The sequence below is a fragment of the Procambarus clarkii genome, chromosome 92 (genome assembly GCF_040958095.1).
Source record: "Procambarus clarkii isolate CNS0578487 chromosome 92, FALCON_Pclarkii_2.0, whole genome shotgun sequence".
NCBI lineage: Eukaryota > Metazoa > Arthropoda > Malacostraca > Decapoda > Cambaridae > Procambarus > Procambarus clarkii.
This window is the reverse complement of record NC_091241.1, coordinates 14,007,161-14,032,129: the sequence shown is the minus strand read 5'-3', so window position 1 is coordinate 14,032,129 and position 24,969 is coordinate 14,007,161. Positions and strand designations below refer to the sequence as shown.

At 45.8% G+C, this 24,969-nt stretch overlaps 1 protein-coding gene across 1 annotated transcript in view; it reads right to left on the bottom strand.

Moving 5' to 3' along the window:
• Positions 1 to 20,215, bottom strand: part of tok (tolkin) — a 171,411-nt gene extending 151,196 nt beyond the window's left edge. The window contains exons 1-4 of the mRNA XM_069319084.1: positions 20,196 to 20,215; positions 18,694 to 18,749; positions 17,976 to 18,376; positions 16,916 to 17,091 (exon numbers count right to left, since the gene is read on the bottom strand). Of these exons, the coding sequence (XP_069175185.1) occupies positions 16,916 to 17,091; positions 17,976 to 18,376; positions 18,694 to 18,749; positions 20,196 to 20,215 (653 nt within the window). The remainder of the gene's footprint in view (positions 1 to 16,915; positions 17,092 to 17,975; positions 18,377 to 18,693; positions 18,750 to 20,195) is intronic.
• Positions 20,216 to 24,969: the final 4,754 nt, after the last annotated feature.

Below are 24,969 nucleotides of genomic sequence, written 5' to 3'. Positions count from 1 at the left end.
CATTGTTTCTCGCCGGTGCCTGGGATCGAACCCAGGTCCACAGGATCACAAGTCCCGCGTGCTGTCCGCTCGGCCGACCGGCTCCCTTGGGGCCAAGCCTCTCGTGATAAAGCACCAAATGGTAAACCAGGTTCCCCCTGCCATTGTACCCACCCTGTGCTTGCGGGGGTTGAGCTTTGGCTCTTTGGTCCCGCCTCTCAACTGTCAATCAACAGGTGTACAGGTTCCTGAGCCTACTGGGCTCTATCATATCTACATTTGAAACTGTGTATGGAGTCAGCCTCCACCTCATTGGTTCCGGTTATACGATGTTCTGATTGGTTATGGCGTAACGAGCATTCCCTTGCAGATCGGTAGAGTCCCCTATATATGTATATATAGCTCTATATATAGATCTATATGTAGTCTATATAGTAAGGGGAGCCGGTCGGCCGAGCGGACAGCACGCTGGACTTGTGATCCTGTGGTCCTGGGTTCGATCCCAGGCGCCGGCGAGACACAATGGGCAGAGTTTCTTTCACCCTATGCCCCTGTTACCTAGCAGTAAAATAGGTACCTGGGTGTTAGTCAGCTGTCACGGGCTTCTTCCTGGGGGGTGGAGGCCTGGTCGGAAAAGAACTAGGGAAGATTTGGCTTTCTAAACTGCAAATAATATATAATATATAATTATGCTCTGTTAAAAGCGGCCTGTTGGAATTGTTTTCTGGGGGGGGGGGGAAGAGGGGGAAGGAGGAATTATCAGGAGAAGCGCCAAGCCATTATGACTATATAGCACTGGGAAAGGGTCAGGATAAGGATTTGGTATGGGACGGTGGTGGGAAAGGAATGGTGCCCAACCACTTGTGGACGGTCGGGGATTGAACGCCGACCTGCATGAAGCGAGACCATCGCTCTACCGTCCAGCCCAAGAGGTTGGTTTGGGGTGGAGGGGGCACTTAATTTACATGAGGTAGTTTGAGTCTCCAGTTTGTCCAGGTCGCTCTGTAGTCTCTGTCTATCTTCATCTGTCTTGATTCTTCTCATAATTTTTGCATCATAAGCAAACATTGAGAGGAACGAGTCTATAAGCTCTGGAAAATTGTTTGCATATATTAGAAACAGGATGGGTCCAAGTTCAAAGCCCTGTACTCACCTAGTTGTGTTTGCGGGGGTTGAGCTTCGGCTCTTTGGTCCCGCCCTCAACCGTCAATTCAGCAGGTGTACAGGTTCCTGAGCCTATTGGGCTCTATCATATCTACACTTGAAACTGTGTATGGAGTCAGCCTCCACTACATCACTGCCTAATGCATTCCATTTATTAATCAATCTGACACTAACAAAATAGTTTCTAATGTCTTTATGGCTCATTTAGGCACTCAATTTCCGCCTGTGTCCCCTAGTGCGTGTGCCCTTTGTGTTAAATAAACTGTCTTTGTCTACGCTATCAATTCCTCTGAGAATCTTGTATGTGGTGATCATATTCCCCTAACTCTCCTGTCTTCCAGCGACGTGAGGTTTAATTCTTGTAGGCTCTCCTCATAGTTCATGCCCCACAGTTCGGGCACTAGTCTGGTGGCAAACCTCTGAACCTCCTTCAATTTAGTTTTATGCTTGACGAGATATGGACTCCATGCTGGAGCTGCATACTCCAGGACCGGTCTGACATACGTGAATACAAGGTTCTGAATGATTCTTTACACAGGTTTCTAAAGGCCGTTCTTATGTTGACCAACCTGGCATATGCCGCTGATGTTATCCTCTTGATATGGGCTGCAGGGAGCAGATCTGGCGTGATATCAGCCCCCAGGTCTCTCTCTCTCTTTCTGATTCTAGAAGAATTCATCTCCCAAATGATATCTTGTATCATTTGGAACTTCCCCGGACTGTGGGACTCCGCTGGTGACATCTCGCCACTCTGATGTATCTCTCTCTCCCCTTCACAGTTACTCGCTGTTTCCTGCTGCTTAGGTACTCCCTTATCCACTGGAGCACCTTACCTTTTACTCCTGCCAACTTTCGTAACAGCCTCTTATGGGGTACTGTGTCAAGGACTTTCTGACAGTCTAAGAAAAAGTGTGTCTTCTGTGTGTGAAAATGGAGTTGGTAGACCACACCCAAAGAGGTGTGGTGGTGGAAACTGTGTGTACTCACCTAGTTGTGCTTGCGGGGGTTGAGCTTCGGCTCTTTGGTCCCGCCTTTTAACAGTTAATCTACTGGGAGAGAGCAAAGGGTGGAGGTCTGTGGGGCAATGGGAGTGAGTGAGTGAGTGAGTGAGTGAGTGAGTGAGTGAGTGAGTGAGTGAGTGAGTGAGTGAGCGCGCGTGTACGCGCGTGCATGCATTTACTTAGGGTTTCCATAAAACACATGAATATATTACCTACATGCATGACGTTGCAATAAATAATAGATTGCATTATCATACATATAACCTCCCAGAACCCCCCCCTCCCCCCCCCTTCCCCAGCCCCCAGCCCCCCCTCCACTGAACCCCCCAACCCCGCCCCCCCCACACACACACACAGGAAGCCACCCACCCAGAACCCCAAACAAAGACTGAACATCAGTTAAACAAAAAATCAGTACATTTCCTCCTACATATAAACGAAGATCGACGACCGGGCCGCGGGGACGCTAAGCCCCGAAAGCACCTCAAGGTAACCACGTACATCCCACCCGTCCTCCTAAATAGAACGTCGCATTTTGACGTATACTCTAAGGCCAAACAAAATTCTTCGTACCAAAAAAAAATGGCAGCGGCTGGCGAAAGTGACGTACTGCCCCGTTTTCTGTTTTGGGTCCTCTGGTAGGTTATGATAAGTGAGGGGAAACTGTAGTACGACTGTTTCTTGACCTTGGGGGGGGGGATCTTAGGAGGACGGGAGGGGGGGGGATGAGGCATCATATACCCGAGACTTCCTCTTATACCTAGGGAGCCGGTCGGCCGAGCGGACAGCACGCTGGACTTGTGATCCTGTAATCCCGGGTTCGATCCCGGGCGCCGGCGAGAAACAATGGGCAGAGTTTCTTTCACCCTATGCTTCCCTGTTACCTAGCAGTAAAATAGGTACCTGGGTGTTAGTCAGCTGTCACGGGCTGCTTCCTGGGGGTGGAGGCCTGGTCGAGGACCGGGCCGCGGGGACACTAAAAGCCCAGAAATCATCTCAAGATAACCTCAAGATAACATGTCACCAGTAAATGAAATCTTAAGCTGATCAGTATAGCACTGAAGGACCCCCAAGTTTTTCACCTTATTATGCTAAAGACAAAAGCTAACTGCAGTTATCGCACCACCAAGGGGGGAGGCCTGACGGCTGAGTGGACAGCGTTCGGGAATCGTAGTCCCGAGTTTGTTCCCCGATGGAGGCGGAAACAAATGGGACTGAGTTTCTTTCACCCCTGATGCCCCCTGTTCACCTAGCTTGAAATAGGTACCTGGGAGTTAGACAGCTGCTACGGGCTGCTTCCTGGAGTGGGGGGGGGGTAACAAAAAGCAGGCCTGGTCGAGGACCGGGCCGCGGGGGGGGGGGGGGGGTTAAGCCCCGAAATCATCTCAAAATAACTTCAAGATAACCTCAAGATAACCACTTACGGGAGATAAGAGCCGGGTTAAGACAGGGCCTTGCAAAAGTGTTCCATCCACAGTAAGTCTCGGTGCCACATCCGTTACTGATGATTGATTGATAAAGATTAAGCCACCCAAGAGGTGGCACGGGCATGAATAGCCCGTAATCCGTTACTGAAGAAAACGCGTCCTTCCAAAATCAATTTATGAGAAAATCCACCAGGGCTGTGAGGGGAGGGGAGGAGGAGGGGGTCGAACCCACGACCTCAACATTGCAAGTCGCCTACTGAACCACTGGGCCCTCGTTGACTTGTCGAATGTCTCACTATATTTATGTCAATTGATAGAACTTCACTTGATAGAACTTGTACTATGTACATACGCATGTACTATGTATGTACTATGATATATTTATTTATGTACTATGTACATACGCATGTACTATGTATGTACTATGATATATTTATCTATGTACTATGTACATACGCATGTACTATGTATGTACTATGATATATTTATTTATGTACTATGTACATATGTATGTACTATGTATGTACTATGATATATTTATTTATGTACTATGTACATACGCATGTACTATGTATGTACTATGATATATTTATGTACTATGTACATATGTATGTACTATGATATGTTTAGAACATGATATATAGAGTCAGGTGAACTGGTGTATACAAAAAAGCAAGGAAGATGTACAAAGAATGCTAAAAAAGTATGTAAAGAACTTAACCAAAAAAAGAGAGGTCTTCAAGCTGGAACTTGACCTTCAACTACAGTAAGGAGTTTTAACTGAACTGAAAATGGCAGTAACGGAAGAGCAATAAGAAACTATTACAAACCCGATGAAACAAGATATGAAGAACCAGACAAGACACTGGACCCGAATTCACTAAGCAGCTACGCAAGTACTTACGAACGTGTACATCTTTTCCCCAGTCTTCGACGGCTTTGGTTACATTTATTAAACAGTTTACAAGTATGAAAACTTGCCAATCAACTGTTGTTGTTGTTATTTATTGTTATAAACAGCCTCCTGGTGCTTCGGAGCTCATTAACTGTTTAATAATTGTAAACAAAGCCGCCAAAGATTGAGAAAAGATGGACTGGCTCGTAAGTGCTTGCGTAACCGCTTCGCGAATCTGGCCCCTGGACAAGATGGCATTCAACATGGTATGGTATGGTATGGTTACCATAACTGAGGAATCGCTGTCTTTCCGTCTGTTTAATTCCTCTCTGGAAACGAGACAACTTTCCAGTTTACTGGAAAATCGAAAGTGTGGCACCGCCAATACACACAGAAATCAGGCAAGACAAGAACCATTAAACTACAGACCAATATCACTAACAAGCACCCCTCCTCCCTCCCAAGTTGCTAGAAATAATGATCAGAGGCAGGCTAACAGCATCCTTAGAATAGCATCATGTCTCAAACACCCCCCCCCCCCTCCACCAGCAGGGCTTAAGAAACAAGAAAATCATTTTTGATAAACTGGTCACGACAAATAATATTGGCTCTCTCTCTCACTTTCAATTAATAACGCCATCACGTACCCGTTTTAATGGGTATTTACGTTCGCAGTTTCGTTAGCAATGAAAAACGTGAAATTTAATCCTGATGCGAAATTTATAGGGGTAATCCTATCAATCGTCGCGCGAATATTGCTATTCTGTATGCATTGTTTCAGATGGGAAACCACGTTTGGCCGGCCAAATTTAACCACTACCACCACCACCATTTCTTGCCTCAACCACTACCACCACCACCATCATTCCTTGCCTCAACCACTACCACCACCACCATTTCTTGCCTCAACCACTACCACCCCCATTTCTTGCCTCAACCACTACCACAACCACCACTCTTGATCGACGCCTACCACCATTCCCACGTCGTCTCTCTATACCACAACCCCCTCATTCGCCCCCACGACTACCACCATCAACCACAATCTCTACCCTCAACATTCCCTAACCAGCACAACATCATTCAGACTGTTCTTAATGAGTACTTTAACCTTGACCCTTGACAGACAGAGCTGAAAGCAATAGCGATGATGTGGTCCAAGAGAATGGGAACACACCGCATCAAAGTTCTTCTGGAGTCTACACTTCCACATCATGCCAAGCTTCCCTTAGACTTCCACACACACCCCCACCTAGAATCACCTATACTAATCCTAGCAGAGGTTAGGTAAGATCTATAAAAAAAACATCATAACATGTACAATCATGTGCAGGTGATGAGTCACAATAACGTGGTTAAAGTATGTTGACCAGACCACACACACTAGAAGGTGAAGGGACCATTCTCAAGCCGACTTGAGAATGGTCCTGGACGGACCGAAACGTCGTCGTCCCTTCACCTTCTAGTGTGTGTGGTCTGGTCAACATATACAATAATTTTTCGGATACCACATTTCACCTTTTGCTCGGTCACAAAGTATATACTATTACGGTACACGATGGGTTAACATGTAAACAAACCATTGTTACAGTCCAGTGTCATATCTGCATGTAAACAGCTTCCGCGAGCCACGCAGACAGCCACACATACAGGAATAAAGATGACATATTGGAGAGACAAATCATAAGATTGATGCAACATTCCGCAGTGTGTGTGTGTGTGTGTGGAATGTCTTACGAGGCCTCCCGGGACGCCAGAGGTAAGAGGACACACATGTGCGTACGTCAACAGGGGTGCCAGATGCACGAGATGTGTGCACAGGCATGCTCAGAAGGTATGGTGAATGGGCATCAGGATGGAATAAGATCAGTGGAAGAGGAGAGGATGACTGAGTTACGGGCTATTCATGCCCGTGCCACCTCTTGAGTGGCTTAATCTTTATCAATCATCAAAGGAAGACCAAGGAGGACATCAGAAAAGAAAATTAAAGAATGTCGAGAATGTGATTGGTGAGCTTACGGGGCTATTCATGCCCGTGCCACCTCTTGGGTAGCTTAATCTTCATCAATCAATCGACAGATGAGCAACAAGGCCAGACAAAACATGAGCTGAAGTAGCTAAAGGATCAGAAGGGAAGATCATTAAAGAAACACCAACAGATGATGTAAAATCCGACAGGTCATAAGAAGCAGCAGTCAGGAGATGGAGAGGGAGAAAACAGTGGTAATTAATCTAAGATCTGGCAGAGGGAGACACAAGAAAAAGAGAAGGGGGGACCAGAAAGAGATTACGAGGATTCTTATCCAATTACAGCCTAGTGAGGCAACAAGAGAAATTGAACATTTCTGCAGGCTTGGCATATTCCAAATGGGATGGAATGGACCAGTGAAAATGATATTTAAGAACAATCCTCCAATGAAATATATTCTGGCTGAAAAGTTGAAATTAAGGGATAGACACACTTACCATGAGGTATTCATTAAACAAGACATACCAAAGGAACATATGAGAGAAAAGAAGAAAATCAGAGAAACAAAATGATGCCTAATGAAGACCAGAAAGCAACACAAGCAGACCATATGAACAGGAAGGTCAGGCGTCAGAGTTCAATACATCAAGATAACGGGACAAACCAGCCTAAAGGCAACACGTTTATATTACGAGGCAAGAGTGACCAGACCAATGAATGCCTCTTCCCGTATTAGAATTTGCCCTAGAACAACCAAATCCACTACCCTGTGGGAGAAACCAAAGCAGCTCAAAAGAGATGAGCGGTATTAAACATATGTACACAAATACAGATGGAATTACAAATAAAAAGGCAGTGCTACAGGTAAGGGTGACAGAAGACCCACATAATATTGCAATAGCAGAAACGAAACTGACAAGAATTAAAAGAATTGTAATCTTCCGACGAGGATATCAAGTAATAAGAAAAAATAGGGATGGAGATGAGGTACGTACCACTACTGCTACCACCACATTGGAGCTCCTGCTTGATGGGGTTCTGGGAGTTCTTCTACTCCCCAAGCCCGGTCTGAGGCCAGGCCCGCAGGCCCACATATCCACCACAGCCCGGTTGGTCCGGCACTCCTTGGAGAAAATGATCTAGTACTCTCTTAAAGATGTTAACGGTTGTTCCGGCAATATTTCTTATTACCTTAAAAATGGGAGCTAGGATTTTTATACTTGGGGGACTTCACTCACAGAGAAATAGACTGGATAAATAAGGATTCCCACAGGGGAGGGACGAGACATGGAGAGCAAAACTAATAGACACATCGGATAAACACTTCTTGAGTGAATACATTACAGAACCAAGAAGAGTCTGGGAAGAGGACTCGCCAGCAACACTAGATCTGGTGTTCACGCAAAATGAGACATAAAATGAGATAGAGAATGAGGTGCCCCTAGGAGTTAGCAACCACCACGTTATTAGGCTCGAGTTCTTAATGGAGATGAAGGAGTTGGAAAGACCAAGAAGCCTGCTGAGGACAATGAGAGAGCACAGACTTGGGAACTACAGCAAGTCCAGTGGAAGAGAGAACTGGGAGAGAAGACAATAACATATTCTGGAAGTTCCCACCAAACACACGACCAAACTACCACGTCGCTACAACGTTCAACCTAGTTTTAACACCTAACAAGTTGTAACAACGTTGTAATACGTCATAAAAACGTTATAACAAGATGTAACAACTTTATTACAAGTTGTAACAGGCGGAAAATAGGGACAGTTACGTTGCGTGTTTGCAGTGTTATTGCTCAGAATTGTGCACGTGCAACGGAGTTGTTCATCCCTCTCACGTAGGAGATGAACACAAAAGTGAACAAAGCAAAGTTCAATGGACATTGCAGAGAAGATAAGGGAGATAACCAAAAATGCATAGCACAATTTTCTGTGCATTTTTTATTTTTGTCTAGAAATGCATAGAAGATTTTGATGAAAATTGTCTATACATATCCACAGAAAGTTAGGAACAGAGGACAACAGAGGTGCACTAAAGAGAGCTAGAACAAACAGACCCAACTCTAGAGGGAAGTTGAGAGACAATTTGAAAACAAAGCGGAGTGGAATTCTTACAGAAAACGACAAGGAAGTGTGTGATAAACTGAATGAAAGATTTCCATATAAGTTAAAAACACACACACACACATCTAGAGGAACTAGATGCAAGAAAATCAATAGAGCCAGACAATATTACCATGGCTGTTGAAGGAGGCTGCAGAGGGGCTGTCACCCCCGCTGACTGTCGTTTTCACTAAAACATTTGAGACAGGAGATTTCTCAGAATTCTAAAATGATTCAAACATAGTTCCAATAGTCAAAAAAGGGGGACAGACAGGAGGCAGTAAATTACAGACCAGTGTCACTAACATTTGTGGCATGTAAAGTCTTGGAGAGAGTAATTGGGTCGACAATAGTCGACCAACTGCAGACAATAGTCGACCAACTGGAGACAATAGTCGACCAACTGCAGACAATAGTCGACCAACTGGAGACAATAGTCGACCAACTGGAGACAATAGTCGACCAACTGCAGACAATAGTCGACCAACTGCAGACAATAGTCGACCAACTGGAGACAATAGTCGACCAACTGGAGACAATAGTCGACCAACTGGAGACAATAGTCGACCAACTGGAGACAATAGTCGACCAACTGGAGACAATAGTCGACCAACTGCAGACAATAGTCGACCAACTGGAGACAATAGTCGACCAACTGGAGACAATAGTCGACCAACTGCAGACAATAGTCGACCAACTGCAGACAATAGTCGACCAACTGGAGACAATAGTCGACCAACTGGAGACAATAGTCGACCAACTGGAGACAATAGTCGACCAACTGGAGACAATAGTCGACCAACTGGAGACAATAGTCGACCAACTGGAGACAATAGTCGACCAACTGGAGACAATAGTCGACCAACTGGAGACAATAGTCGACCAACTGGAGACAATAGTCGACCAACTGGAGACAATAGTCGACCAACTGCAGACAATAGTCGACCAACTGCAGACAATAGTCGACCAACTGGAGACAATAGTCGACCAACTGGAGACAATAGTCGACCAACTGGAGACAATAGTCGACCAACTGGAGACAATAGTCGACCAACTGGAGACAATAGTCGACCAACTGCAGACAATAGTCGACCAACTGCAGACAATAGTCGACCAACTGGAGACAATAGTCGACCAACTGGAGACAATAGTCGACCAACTGCAGACAATAGTCGACCAACTGGAGACAATAGTCGACCAACTGGAGACAATAGTCGACCAACTGGAGACAATAGTCGACCAACTGCAGACAATAGTCGACCAACTGGAGACAATAGTCGACTTTAAGAAAGAATAAACTTTGAGACAAAAGGGCATTATGGATTTAAAAGAAGGAAGTTATGATGCCCAGCGGCACTTATATATTATCCATTGCTTTTCTTTGTACATTTATCCTTATTTCCCCCTTTCCTTCGCCCTTTTCCGTTCCTCCATTTATCCGTATATTTCATGCCCTATCTTTACTCGTATGGGCCAAAAGGCTGATTGATTGATTGATGAAGATTAAGCCACCCAAGAGGTGGCACGGGCATGAATAGCCCGTAAGTGGTACAATGGGCCAATAGGCCTTCTGCTGTTACCTTTATTATGTTCTTGGTGGTCAGGTGACCTGCCCTGGCGGATATTGGGTCTGCCTACCACGTTTCCTAGTTCGTTACGGGCTATTCATGCCCGTGCCACCTCCTGGTCGGCTTAATCAATCAATCCATCTTCATTCTATTTTGCTCTGATGAAGGCGAAATGTGCCGAAAACGCGTTTAGCATTCTCTAGCGCCGTGACTGATAGACCTGGCCATACACCGCCTGGAGACAGTTTGGTTTCTTAATGACTGGAGACATTAGTAGTTTGTGCAGAATTGTAGTGTGATATAGATCTCGTGGTCAACACGGCCTCCCCCTCTCTCCAGGTCGGGCAGTACGCGGGTTCGAGCCCCCTTTCCCCTCTCTCTCTTTCTCTTCCCTCAGGATATTCAACATGCAGTGGACTCCCACACTATTCATCAAATCCTATTCATTGATAACAAGCGCGTGAATGAATACGCAGAAGCGTGCGCGCGAGAGCGAGAGACACACAGACAGACACATATATATACACACACACACACACACGGGGCGCTGGTGGCTGAGTGGACAGCACGTTGGATACGTAGTCCTGTGATCCGGGGTTCGATTCTCGGCGCCGGCGGAAACAGATGGGCAGTTTTTTTCTCACCCTGATGCTCCCTGCTCACTTAGCAGTAAATAGGTACCTGGGAGTTTGATAGCTGTTACGGGCTGCTTCCTGTGTGTTTGTGTGTGTGTACTCACCTATATGTGCTTGCAGGATCGAGCATTGACTCTTGGATCCCGCCTTTCTAGCTATCGGTTGTTTACAGCAATGACTCCTGTCCCATTTCCCTATCATACCTAGTTTTAAAAGTATGAATAGTATTTGCTTCCACAACCTGTTCCCCAAGTGCATTCCATTTTTCTACTACTCTCACGCTAAAAGAAAACTTCCTAACATCTGTGACTCATCTGAGTTTCCAGTTTCCACCCATGTCCCCTCGTTCTGTTATTATTACGTGTGAACATTTCATCTATTTCCACTTTGTCAATTCCCCTGAGTATTTTATATGTCCCTATCATATCTCCTCGCTCCCTTCTTTTCTCTAGTGTCGTAAGGTTCAGTTCCTTACGCACACACACACAGGCGTGCGTGCCTGTGTGTGTGTGCGTGCGTGCCTGCGTGCGTGCGCGCGCGTGCATTCCCCCCCCCCATGCAAATCAAGTGCCTGTACACAGGTTCAAAAGTTTCCATACATTGGAAAAATGAACTCATTTTAACAACGTTTAGCCTAATTTTCTAAATGGCGGTCTTCATAAACCTCTGATTTTTTTTATTTAATCCCCCATAGAGTGGCCTCCGGGGTCCCCCCAGACCTCCCCCCCCTTGATGTTCACCCCCGGGGGAGGGGGGTTACCCCAGAGGAGGGGGGGGGTTACCCCAGAGGAGGGGGGGGGGGGGTTACCCCAGGGGAGGGGGGGGAATACCCCAGGGGAGGGGGGGTTACCCTAGGGGAGGGGGGGTTACCCCAGTGGAGGGGGGGTTACCCCAGGGGAGAGGGGAGGGGGGGTTACCCCAGGGGAGGGGGGACTCTAACCAGCCGTGGTGCACCGTAAGGAAGTCTTGCAATGTTTGCAAGGTTATGGCGTCGTAATGCAACGTTCTATAGGTCGTGATGCACGCAAGATCTTTACATGCTAATCCAAGGCGTCCTAATGTTAAAAGTCGGGTGTAAAGCAGAAACAGGTAAAGACCTGGGAGCACACACACGCACAGACAGACAGACAGAGAGAGAGAGAGAGAGAGAGAGAGAGAGAGAGAGAGAGAGAGAGAGAGAGAGAGAGAGAGAGAGAGAGAGAGAGAGACAGAGAGAGAGAGAGACAGAGAGAGAGAGAGAGACAGAGAGAGAGAGAGAGACAGAGAGAGAGAGAGAGACAGAGACAGAGAGAGAGAGACAGAAAGAGAGAGAGAGAGAGACAGAGAGAGAGAGAGAGAGAGAGAGAGAGAGAGAGAGAGAGAGAGAGAGAGAGAGAGAGAGAGAGAGAGAGAGACAGAGAGAGAGAGAGAGAGAGAGAGAGAGAGAGAGAGAGAGAGAGAGAGAGAGAGAGAGAGACAGAGACAGACAGAGACAGAGACAGAGACAGAGAGAGAGAGAGAGAGAGAGAGAGAGAGAGAGAGAGAGAGAGAGAGACAGAGACAGAGAGAGAGAGAGAGAGACAGAGACAGAGACAGAGAGACAGAGACAGAGAGAGAGAGAACACAGGTGACGGCCGGGGAAAATGTGCACATGTTGCATCAGACATTTCTATCTCCACAGGCTGATTGATCGAAGTTTAAAAATAAAAACAATACTAAAAGTCGACCCCCACGAGACGAAGCAAGACGGAGAGACTTTCTTCACGAGACGAGAAAAGAGGAAACTTTCACCACGAGACAAGTGCCGGACTTCCACCACAACACAAGGTTCAATGAAATCTGGCAAAGTTCGACCGTGGACTTGAGTCCCAAGAACTTTTCCAAACACTGAACTTAATCTAGCCAAAAGGCGGAGGGAAGGAAGGTCCATGTGGAGAGTAGGTCAGGGGGGGAGGGAAGGTCAAGGGGGGGGAGGGAAGGTCAAGGGGGAGGAGGGAAGGTCAAGGGGGGGAGGAAAGGTCAGAGGGTGAGGGAAGGTCAAAGGGGGGGAGGGAAAGAAGGTCAGGGGTATAAGGCACGACCTCCCAATGACACCCCCAAAGCTCCTGCTCTCCACCGCTCCTGTGCCAGGTAAGTCCACTCCGGGTTCACCATAGCCCGTGCTACTTGGAACTTGTTCCGAGTAGCTGAATCTATAACAACAATAGTCTGGTCTCTCAACCTCGGGCACAAAGACAGCTGCTTTTATAAGTATAGATAGACTAAGTGGAGGTAACCAGCGGTGCCCGGGGCTCTGTCCATTTCTCTCTCCCTTCCCCTCCCTCCCTATGTCCTTTTTATCCTCCCGTTCTCTCTCTCTCTCCCAGTGGGAGAAACGTGCTCGAGTAATGGTCAATAATACACACAGAAATCACAATAGCCTGATGCATCAAATGAACAAATCCACAAGAGCCGTGACGAGGATTCGAACCTACATCCGAGAGCATCCCAGACGCTGTCTTAGTCGACTGAGCTACGACATGGTATATGCTACGACAATACCAGCTCGTAGCTCAGTCCATTAAGGCAGCGTCTGGGATGCTCTCGGACGTAGGTTCGAATCCTCGTCACGGCCCTTGTGGATTTGTTCAACCTACACTAACGACTGACCGAATAACCTCTTGGGCCTGATGATCCACTGAAGAAGGAGATCTTAAATCACCTTTGCTGGTCTGTACAACACCACCGAAGAGAAAGAACACAGAAAGGTGCAGAAGGTGAAAGAGAACAATAGCGAGTGTTCACTATCATGTTCACTATCCTGTGCCTGTGGGGGTTGGGGGGGGGTGATGAACACGGTGAACATCCTGAAGGTGTCTGTCAGTACTCTGTTGATGTATTGAACAAATTGCCGGGGAGCAACAGACGCGACAACACCGAGTTGATTGAGGTTAGTTTGTTGACCAGACCACACACTAGAAGGTGAAGGGACGACGACGACGTTTCGGTCCGTCCTGGACCATTCTCAAGTCGATTGAGTTTAGTTTCTTATATAGAGGAGCTGCTTCGTATAGACCAATAGGCCTATTGGTTATTATAGTAAGTTTTATATTAAGTGTTTTACTTGGTAATAGGTAATACCTATTAATGCGCATTAGTAGGTATTTGTGCGTGCGTTAATGGGTGTATACATGTGTGCGTGGGTGCGTGTATGCATACATTAGGCTAAACATACGACCCCGTTAATGGGCCCATCGCTACGATAGCCCACCCCCGGTTATAACGACTCCCCCGGTTACAACGACCCTCGCCAATGGGGTCACTTGGCCGTGTTAATGAGACAGTTATTGAATACCCGGCCATTCGGTTAATTGACACGCACTCGTAAAGATAGCAAACACTCCGCTTAATAGGCACTGCCCCCCTCTCCATCCCTCCAAAAAAAATAGGTTATGGATTTACCCCTCCATCTTCCCCCTCCCCCCCCCCACTACCTCCCTCTCTCCCTTCCCCATTTAACCGACAGCCGAAGTAACGTCGCCCTCATTCAGTGATATTCGTTTAATTGGGGCAAAGTATATACGGTTACAAGCGGATCTTGGTATATGGAACAACTTGTAAAGACTTCAGATATATGGGACGCAGTGATTACATTAATATTATATATATATATATATATATATATATATATATATATATATATATATATATATATATATATATATATAATGCCAAAACCATGTCTCCTCTCTCCGCCTGGATAATATTATCTTGAAAACACGAAAACGTTCGGAAATTTAGATTCATTTTCCTAGTGGAGACTTAAGCAAAAATATCTAATTACGTGTTTTTTCTGATTATTCTTGCATATATGTGTACAGTATATATATATATATATATATATATATGTATGTATTTATATATATATATATATATATATATATATATATATATATATATATATATATGTATGTATATGCAAACAAGCCTGAATGGTCCCCAGGACTATATACAACTGAAAACTCACACCCCAGAAGTGACTCGAACCCATACTCCCACAACTGGTATGTACAGGGACGCCTTAATCCGCTTGACCATCACGACCGGACAAAAGGAAGTGATAGCCGAGGCTATATGAACCACTTCCCCGCCGGCACTCGGATGGTAATCTTGGGCATAGCATTTTATCAAATCACCTCATTCTTTGGGGCACACGTGAGGAACACAAATGCAAACAAGCCTGAATGGTCCCCAGGACTATATACAACTGAAAACTCACACCCCAGAAGTGACTCGAACCCATACTCCCACAACTGGTATGTACAGGGACGCCTTAATCCGCTTGACCATCACGACCGGACAAAAGGAAGTGATAGCCGAGGCTATATGAACCACTTCCCCGCCGGCACTCGGATGGTAATCTTGGGCATAGCATTTTATCAAATCACCTCATTCTTTGGGGCACACGTGAGGAACACAAATGCAAACAAGCCTGAATGGTCCCCAGGACTATATACAACTGAAAACTCACACCCCAGAAGTGACTCGAACCCATACTCCCACAACTGGTATGTACAGGGACGCCTTAATCCGCTTGACCATCACGACCGGACAAAAGGAAGTGATAGCCGAGGCTATATGAACCACTTCCCCGCCGGCACTCGGATGGTAATCTTGGGCATAGCATTTTATCAAATCACCTCATTCTTTGGGGCACACGTGAGGAACACAAATGCAAACAAGCCTGAATGGTCCCCAGGTCGTGATGGTCAAGCGGATTAAGGCGTCCCTGTACATACCAGTTGTGGGAGTATGGGTTCGAGTCACTTCTGGGGTGTGAGTTTTCAGTTGTATATAGTCCTGGGGACCATTCAGGCTTGTTTGCATTTGTGTTCCTCACGTGTGCCCCAAAGAATGAGGTGATTTGATAAAATGCTATGCCCAAGATTACCATCCGAGTGCCGGCGGGGAAGTGGTTCATATAGCCTCGGCTATCACTTCCTTTTGTCCGGTCGTGATGGTCAAGCGGATTAAGGCGTCCCTGTACATACCAGTTGTGGGAGTATGGGTTCGAGTCACTTCTGGGGTGTGAGTTTTCAGTTGTATATAGTCCTGGGGACCATTCAGGCTTGTTTGCATTTGTGTTCCTCACGTGTGCCCCAAAAAATGAGGTGATTTGATAAAATGCTATGCCCAAGATTACCATCCGAGTGCCGGCGGGGAAGTGGTTCATATAGCCTCGGCTATCACTTCCTTTTGTCCGGTCGTGATGGTCAAGCGGATTAAGGCGTCCCTGTACATACCAGTTGTGGGAGTATGGGTTCGAGTCACTTCTGGGGTGTGAGTTTTCAGTTGTATATAGTCCTGGGGACCATTCAGGCTTGTTTGCATTTGTGTTCCTCACGTGTGCCCCAAAGAATGAGGTGATTTGATAAAATGCTATGCCCAAGATTACCATCCGAGTGCCGGCGGGGAAGTGGTTCATATAGCCTCGGCTATCACTTCCTTTTGTCCGGTCGTGATGGTCAAGCGGATTAAGGCGTCCCTGTACATACCAGTTGTGGGAGTATGGGTTCGAGTCACTTCTGGGGTGTGAGTTTTCAGTTGTATATAGTCCTGGGGACCATTCAGGCTTGTTTGCATTTGTGTTCCTCACGTGTGCCCCAAAGAATGAGGTGATTTGATAAAATGCTATGCCCAAGATTACCATCCGAGTGCCGGCGGGGAAGTGGTTCATATAGCCTCGGCTATCACTTCCTTTTGTCCGGTCGTGATGGTCAAGCGGATTAAGGCGTCCCTGTACATACCAGTTGTGGGAGTATGGGTTCGAGTCACTTCTGGGGTGTGAGTTTTCAGTTATATGTATGTATATATATATATATCATGCCAGACCTAGAAAATGTGTAATTCCTGCCTTCTTTCATAGGGGGGCCCTATATGAAATGAAAAATACAAAATATAGACATTTATTTCTGAGGTAGAATAATCCATATTTTGTACTTCCATCTATAGTAACAATACTTTCCATCACGTTTCAAGAGTCTGATGAAACACATCGCCAGGACAGGGTTGTAGGGAGATGTTCCTTGACTCATAAGGTCACCCTGACCCCATAGAGGTCACTTTCACCTCATAGAGGTCACTCTGACCCCATAGAGGTCACCCTGACCCCATAGAGGTCACCCTGACCCCATACTGGAAGAACATGTCACTCACCCACACTCCCGCTCCGTGAAGATGATGTAATTCGGATGTTCCTCTGTTTTCTCGACAAATCGGATACAAGTGTAGTTCTCCCAGTGTCTCATGGCCTGTTTGAACAGGCCCTTGTCCGCCCCCGTGAAGTTGGAGTCGATCTTGTACGGGATCACTCCGAAGTCCCACACTCGTTCCTGGAAGACAAGCAAGAGTGAGTTTTAAGATTTTGTGAGGGGGCTGGTGTAGTTTTGCGTAAGACTTAATAAGGATGGTGTAGTGGTTGTAAGACTTGGCTAGAGCTGGTGGTGGGAGTGTAAGGCTTAGTGAAGGATGGTGTAGGGATTGTAAGACTTTTAAGACATGTAGGTAGGTGTGGTGGTGGTAAGACTTAAAATGAGAAGTGCCAAGGCTTGGTTAATAAGTCTTGGCACTTCTCACTGTAGCTAGATGTTATTAAGTTAAACAGATCAAGTTTAAGACAGAAAACTAACCCTATTGCACCAAAGTTCTTAATTAAACTAGACGTTGTAAAGTTGACTATAGTCACCAACTTAGTTCACATAGAACTTAGCAACACTGGTACACTAGTCCGCAGTTAAAGTGCATCTAAGTTACCGTGGTTATCATATAAAATCAATGACCCCTTTATCAAAACTTTTTAAAAGTCCCTATAAGGACTATCAATATCTCTCTCTCTCTCTCTCTCTCTCTCTCTCTCTCTCTCTCTCTCTCTCTCTCTCTCTCTCTCACATACTCGCTCTTCCCTTTCCTTCCCTCCAAGTCTTCCATTTATCTCTTAAGAACTGCGTAAAAGACAGGATTAGTAAGGATTCGGAGAGATCTATTTAGCTTTTCTTCTAATTGATGAAGAGATTGGAATGGGGAAGAGAGGGATTGAGGCTGATAACAGGGAAGGGAGAAGATGGAGAGTGAGAGAGAAGATAGAGGGAGAGTGAGAGAGAGAGAGAGAGAGAGAGAGAGAGAGAGAGAGAGAGAGAGAGAGAGAGAGAGAGAGAGAGAGAGATAATAACCATACTAACCAAGATTAACATAACCAAACCACATTACTATGTCTGACCTTCCTAGCGGTGGCTGCCCGACGCTCTCTGCCCCTCAATTGTCTCCGGTGCTCGTAGCTGCCCCGCGCCTTCGATCTCCTGACCGCGCGCCTCCCCGCGGCGCCCACGCCATCCCGCAAGCCTCCGCGCCCGCGCCTCTTCCCGCCTCGCCTGTGTTTGTGCTTCTTGTGCAGGCGGCGCCGTCGCTTGCGCTCCTCGTGGCCTTTCCTCCGGTGGCGGCGTGGCGGGTCGCGCGGGCGGTGTGGGCGTGGGGTGGCGGGCGGCCGGGCGTGGGTGGAGTGGTTGAGGGCGTGGGTGGAGTGGTTGAGGGCGTGGGTGGAGGACACAAGTGCTAGTTCCTGCAGTGCCAGCTCCCTCTCGTAGGCCTCGTTCGGTAGGGCGATGTCGCTGATGAAACCCTCTGGCAGGAAGAGGAAAAATAGAATAAATTAATAACATGTATTTTAATATGTAACTTATTACAAAACCACGTAGCAAATACGTGTTTTGCAAATACGTAATTCGGGAATAGCCTCGTATTACGGGGCTATTCCTGCCTCTTGAGTGGCTTAATCTTCATCAATCTTAATATATAATAGATTAAATATCTCACAAATGCCAGTAGAAATTAAGGGTTAAGGCTGCCCCTTAGAAGAACAATAATGAAACAAATGGTGGTTAGTGATGAGGAAATATTTACCCCAAGGAATAAAAATAGGAGGTAGTCTCAGCTCTCACTTCTCCCGTTACTTGTGGCACTTGTGCTCAAGTGCTCCTTAAGTAGGGCTCTCAACCTGTAAGTGTCTCACACTCATGAGTATGTGAGGTATACCTCCCCCCCCCACACACACACATCCAGGTAACTCACCATGGGTATATGTAAGCTAGTTGTGTGTGGGTGTATGTGGTTTGCTTGCAAACAAGCAAACCAATGTCTTCCCAGACATGATGTATGTCCAGTGAGCTCTATGATTTCCCCGAGCATAATGGGCTGTCATCCTAGCAAGTGCCAAACTAGGCAGTGCCATACCAGGGGTACCAGTGGAACAAGTACCATCCCTACGCCACCCCAACTTCGGTTTCAACTCCTTTGACCATGTCGTAGCTCAGTCGATTAAGGCAGCGTCTGGGATGATCTCGGACGCAGGTTCGAATCCTCGTCACGCCCCTTGTGGATTTGTTCAGGGCGTGTTGCCAAGATAAAAATGGAACAAGCTCAATTTTCCCGGGAAGAATAACTTAAGGAACATCAAAATAAAATCATTTGTATCGAGACAGATTTGGCCAATTTACATTTACATGGATTAGGCCAGAGTAGAAACTAGGTCATGCCAGTTGACTAAATGTAATTACTTCATTTTATTTTTCTATGGGAAAGAAATTAGATGACCCAAACCATGAAAATATACGATTTTGTGGGAGAATTTTAGAAGGTTGTGGTGACTATCTTATCTTGAGGTTATCTTGAGATGATTTCGGGGCTTTAGTGTCCCCGCGGCCCGGTCCTCGACCAGGCCTCCACCCCCAGGAAGCAGCCCGTAACAGCTGACTAACACCCAGGTACCTATTTTACTGCTAGGTAACAGGGGCCTAGGGTGAAAGAAACTCTGCCCATTGTTTCTCGCCGGCGCCTGGGATCGAACCCAGGACCACAGGATTACAAGTCCAGCGTGCTGTCCGCTCGGCCGACGGGCTCCCCCTAGGTGGATGGGATTACTCTTATTGTCAGAAAAGTATCAACAGTGAGTTAGTAGATACTTACTGGATTTCAGACAGCCAGTTGGTCAACAAAACACACAACTACCTATCCCTTTCTGCCTTCATCCCATTATTACACTTATCCCATTAATTCCTTTCATCTTATTCTTACCTTTCCCCTTATTTTTACCTTCTTCTCTTACCTGTTCCTCACCTCACTCTTCCCTTACTTAATACCGGTGTCTCCCTTGACTTAACACAGCACCACTCCTGTGTCGGGCTCGCCATATCCCGTGCTACTTGCCCCGCTCCTGTGCCAGGTAAGTTACGGGCTCACCATAGCCCGTGCTACTTGGAACTTGTTATAGATTCAGCTACTCGGAACAACAACAACAGCTTGACTTAACCTAAGTCAGTAATTCATCTTAATTAATATAATAATGTTAACTTGAATATACCAATTTGGAGGACAAAAATTGAACCACGAGTGTGGCCGGGGGTTGATCAGTCGTAGAGCTCAGTTAATATGCACCAGGACTGACCAATCCTTGTAGACGATCATTGGTGCGGTGGTCACGCTACGTTGGGGAGGGGGGGGGGGGGTGATGCTAGACGTCATGGGTTCGAATCCTGGTCGGGTCATTTAAGAGTTCTTAGTGATTTATGGCTTGCCCTTTCCTGCAGCCTATCTCTCTCTCTCTCTCTCTCTCTTTTCCACTCAATACCCAAGATACTGTACATGTATTTCCTCTCTTCCTGCCCTCCCATATCTCCCCCTCTCTCTCCCACCATAACTTCCGTTCCTCCTCTGCTGCCTTATGGCCCTTCCCTTCATCCTCCTCTCCCTTCCCCCTTCCGCTCCCCTCAATACCTCCCCCAGACTCCTCATCTGGCCGGAGGCTGCTAGACCATCTTGAGATCTTCACTCTCAATATTGATGACGGGTCGAGAGTGTACGACAACCGCGACTTGTACTGCTTCCTAGTAATGTCGATTGTCTCTCTCTCTCTCTCTCTCTCTCTACGTCTTGCTGCTCACTCTTACACTCCGTAAGAGTGAGTGCACTCACAGGTATAAGAGAAGCGTCATCAATGCGTCTGAAGGTGGTGCAGTACGCTACGTGGTGTTCTTGGCAGCTCCTGCACCACCAACTTGAACGAATCCGCCAAATGGTTGTGGACAACGATTACAGCAATACGGAATTCGACGAAATCGTACGTAATGGCGGCTTTGGATGGCCGCCATTTGACTGAGGAAAATCAGGCCCCCCAGAGGTGGTAAAATCAGGCCCCCCCAGAGGTGGTAAAATCAGGCCCCCCAGAGGTGGTAAAATCAGGCCCCCCAGAGGTGATAAATCAGGCCCCAGAGGTGGTAAAATCAGGCCCCCCAGAGGTGGTAAATCAGGCCCCCCAGAGGTGGTAAAATCAGGCCCCCCAGAGGTGAAAAATCGGCCTCCAAATAAAGCTATTATAGTGTATTATAAAAATACATTCACTCAAGCATATAAGAAGGATGAAATGGTGATACGAGATATAATTGACAGCAATTGCAATCCTTGCAGTGAAAACGGCAGGATTCGTCCTGTCATATATTATAACAACCTCATTCATCTTCCCTCATTATGAGTAATACCATCTCTGCCTGTGACACACTGAGGTGTACTAGTGTAGTGCCTCACTACACATGACCTCTGGAGACTGTGTGCTCCGGAATATACGCTACACTGGACACACCACGAGTACACTGAGTGGACGCCTTACACTGGCAAGAGGCAGGTATTGAGCAACATCATTATCACCTCCACAACAACATCCTGAATCACCGAGACATAGTGACAAATACGACAATAATGACACACACGGACGATCGTCCGCTTGAGGCTGTGTTCCGGGAGCTGACGCCAGTAAACAACGTCCAGATCAATTCAACTTGGAGCATACAACTGTTTGACGGTCCTCCACTGACCCAGAGGGAAGACTGAAGACCTGGCGGACAGCTAGAGGCCGGGGTCAGGCAACAGTGACCTCACCCTACCCTTCCTCACGGAGGAAGAATTGGAGCAGGAATTTCCTTCAAGTACTTTCGTATATTAATACATCTTCAGAAGGAATCAGATTCCTTCTGAAGATGTATTAATATACAAAAGTACTTGAAGGAAATTCCTGTTTCAATTTTCCTCCGTGGTCTGACACTGTCACATTTTTAATCACGTGTTTATTTTTCGTGATATATTCACACACACACACACACACACACACACGTAATATATTATATATATATATATATATATATATATATATATATATATATATATATATATATATATATATATATTTGTCTAGCTCATATCTCGCCCTACCTCCAAGGTGGATGTGAGGACCGTGCAATATTTCCATACCAGATAACATCAGAGTGCTTTGAAGAATATCATCCCTAGCGAGGCAGCTCTTGTGTTGACGGCTCTCTCTCTCTCTCTCTCTCTCTCTCTATTCACCCTGTCATTTTCCTGGCTCCGTGTGCCGTATAGAGCCACGTGTGAGACTCTAATTAGTCTTACGGTTGCCGTACCTCTGTCTCGCGTTGTTTTCCTTGTGTCAGAAATGGGGGGCTTCATACCTGTCGTGGGGGTTCTGGGATGTCTTCTATATCCCTCACTGAAGACCCGGTTTGGGGCCAGGCTTGATTTGTCTTTGATAATTTTAGTCCAAGAGCCTGTTGCTTGGTGCGGACCCGTACACACAGACCTCACTCTTCCCCCTTCACTCTGGTTAGTTCCGTAATTCTTGCTGAACGAGTCTAATTTTAGAGTCTAATTTTTCTCTTTAAGTACATTTTTGTTCCGACAGTATTTGTTTTAAACTCGCTGGGAGAGTATTGACTTGCTGGGGACCTCTGATGTTCATATGGTGTTCTCTGTGCCTATGATATCTCTACTCTTCTCTGGCTCTGTTCTGCATTTCCTGCCCTATTGTTCACTCCGGTTTGTTGCTATTTTACTATCTGAATTTTGGACTTAGCATTATTAATTACATGATGCTCCTCTCTCTCTCTCTCTCTCTCTCTCTCTCTCTCTCTCTCTCTCTTTCTCTCTCTCTCTCTCACACTCTCTCACTCTCTCTATCTCTATCTCTCTCTCTCTCTTTTCCAGAGAAAATTTTGAAAGCTCCGAGTCAGTCCAATTAGTTTAGGTGCTTTATCTCGTCTATGCGTGCCGTATATGTTCTCTGTATTCCCTCTATTTCAGCAACCTCTCCTGCTCTGAAGGGGGAAGTGAGTACTGAGCAGTACTCAAGACGGGACAACACAAGTGATTTGAAGAGTACAACCATTGTGATGGGATCCCTGGATTTGAAGGTTCTTGTAATCCATCCTATCATTTTTTTTTTAGCTGAAGCAATATTTGCTTGGTTATGCTCCCTAAACGTTAGGTCGTCAGACATCATTATTCCCAAATCCTTTGTCTGTTGCTTTCCATCCACGAGATTTCATTGAAATCCTGTCAAACAACAGGATTTAAACATTTGCCGTGGCCCTGTCGATGACTTTATTGATACGCTTGGATTACCACAGAGCTATAATCTTCAGCATGGATTACCACAGAGCTATAATCTTCAGCTTGGATTACCACAGAGCTATAATCTTCAGCATGGATTACCACAGAGCTATAATCTTCAGCTTGGATTACCACAGAGCTATAATCTTCAGCTTGGATTACCACAGAGCTATAATCTTCAGCATGGATTACCACAGAGCTATAATCTTCAGCTTGGATTACCACAGAGCTATAATCTTCAGCATGGATTACCACAGAGCTATAATCTTCAGCTTGGATTACCACAGAGCTATAATCTTCAGCTTGGATTACCACAGAGCTATAATCTTCAGCTTGGATTACCACAGAGCTATAATCTTCTTGCTGACTTTTGCATCATCAGATAACACGAAGCTGTGACTCGTGTTGTTATCTATAGATAATAAGAAAGAGCAAAAGGTACCAGGACTGTGCCCTGAGGTACAAAGCTTTTCACTGTGCTATCTTGAGGTTATCTTGAGATGATTTCGGGGCTTTAGTGTCCCCGCGGCCCGGTCTATTCGACCAGGCCTCCACCCCCCCAGGAATCAGCTTGCTTGGAATTGATTTGGTTTGATTTTTTTTTACTCCTTGCATTCTGTTTGACAGGAAATTGATCATCCATCTCCCTATTTTACCTGTTATTTCTATTGATCATTTGATGGGTTTGCTGATCATATTAATCCTCTGTCTTTTTGTAAAGTTTCTGTATATATTTGCATTTTATTTTTCGTCTAATGCTTCCGTAATTTTATCATAGTTGTTGAGTTATTGCCAAAGACAGGATCATCCTTCTCTAAATCCTTGTTGATTTGGATTGTGGGGGATTGTTAATTGGTTCCCAATCAAACTAATCACTCTTTTTATCAAAAAAATAATTGCGTGTGATAGTTCAACTAGTTTATATTGATTACTATATTATATATATTATATATATATATTGTATATATATTATATATATTGTATATATATTGTATATATATTATATATATATATATATTATATTATATATATTGATTATATATTGAATACTCTTTCTTATTCCTATTATTATCTGTTTTATTACACCTTATCTTACACCTTATCTCCCGTTTATATTGCCTTGCGTTTTCTTCCGCCAGATTCACGAAGCACTTACGCAAGCACTTACGAACGTGTACATCTCTCCCCAATCTTTGACGGCTTTGGTTACATTTATTAAACAGTTTACAAGCATGAAAACTTGCCAATCAACTGTTGTTATTGTTATAAACAGCCTCCTGGTGCTTCGGAGCTCATTAACTGTTTAAAATAATTGTAAACAAAGCCGCCAAAGATTGAGAAAAGATGCGCAGGTTCGTAACTGCTTCGTGAATCTGGCCCCACCCAGGACATCATTTCTCCGCCGTCACTCACAGGTAAGCACTCAACCACCATCCCCCAATCCTCAAAATTGAGACGGCGTAACATGCGGAAAGTTGAGACAATGATATCACACCACGTCTGCTGGAGATGTCAATCTTCCCTAATTGACTGGTGATACTTCTCTCTCAGAGAGATATCACATCAGATATCAAAGATATGTTCCACAGATATCTTGCAACACTTTTCTTCATCTCCACCCCCCCCCCGCCCCCACAGGAACAAGAGAAAAGACAAACGCAATTAGATACATCAGGTGTTCATATGGTTATCTTGAGGTTATCTTGAGATGATATCGGGGCTTAGCGTCCCCGCGGCCCGGTCCTCGACCAGGCCTCCTTTTT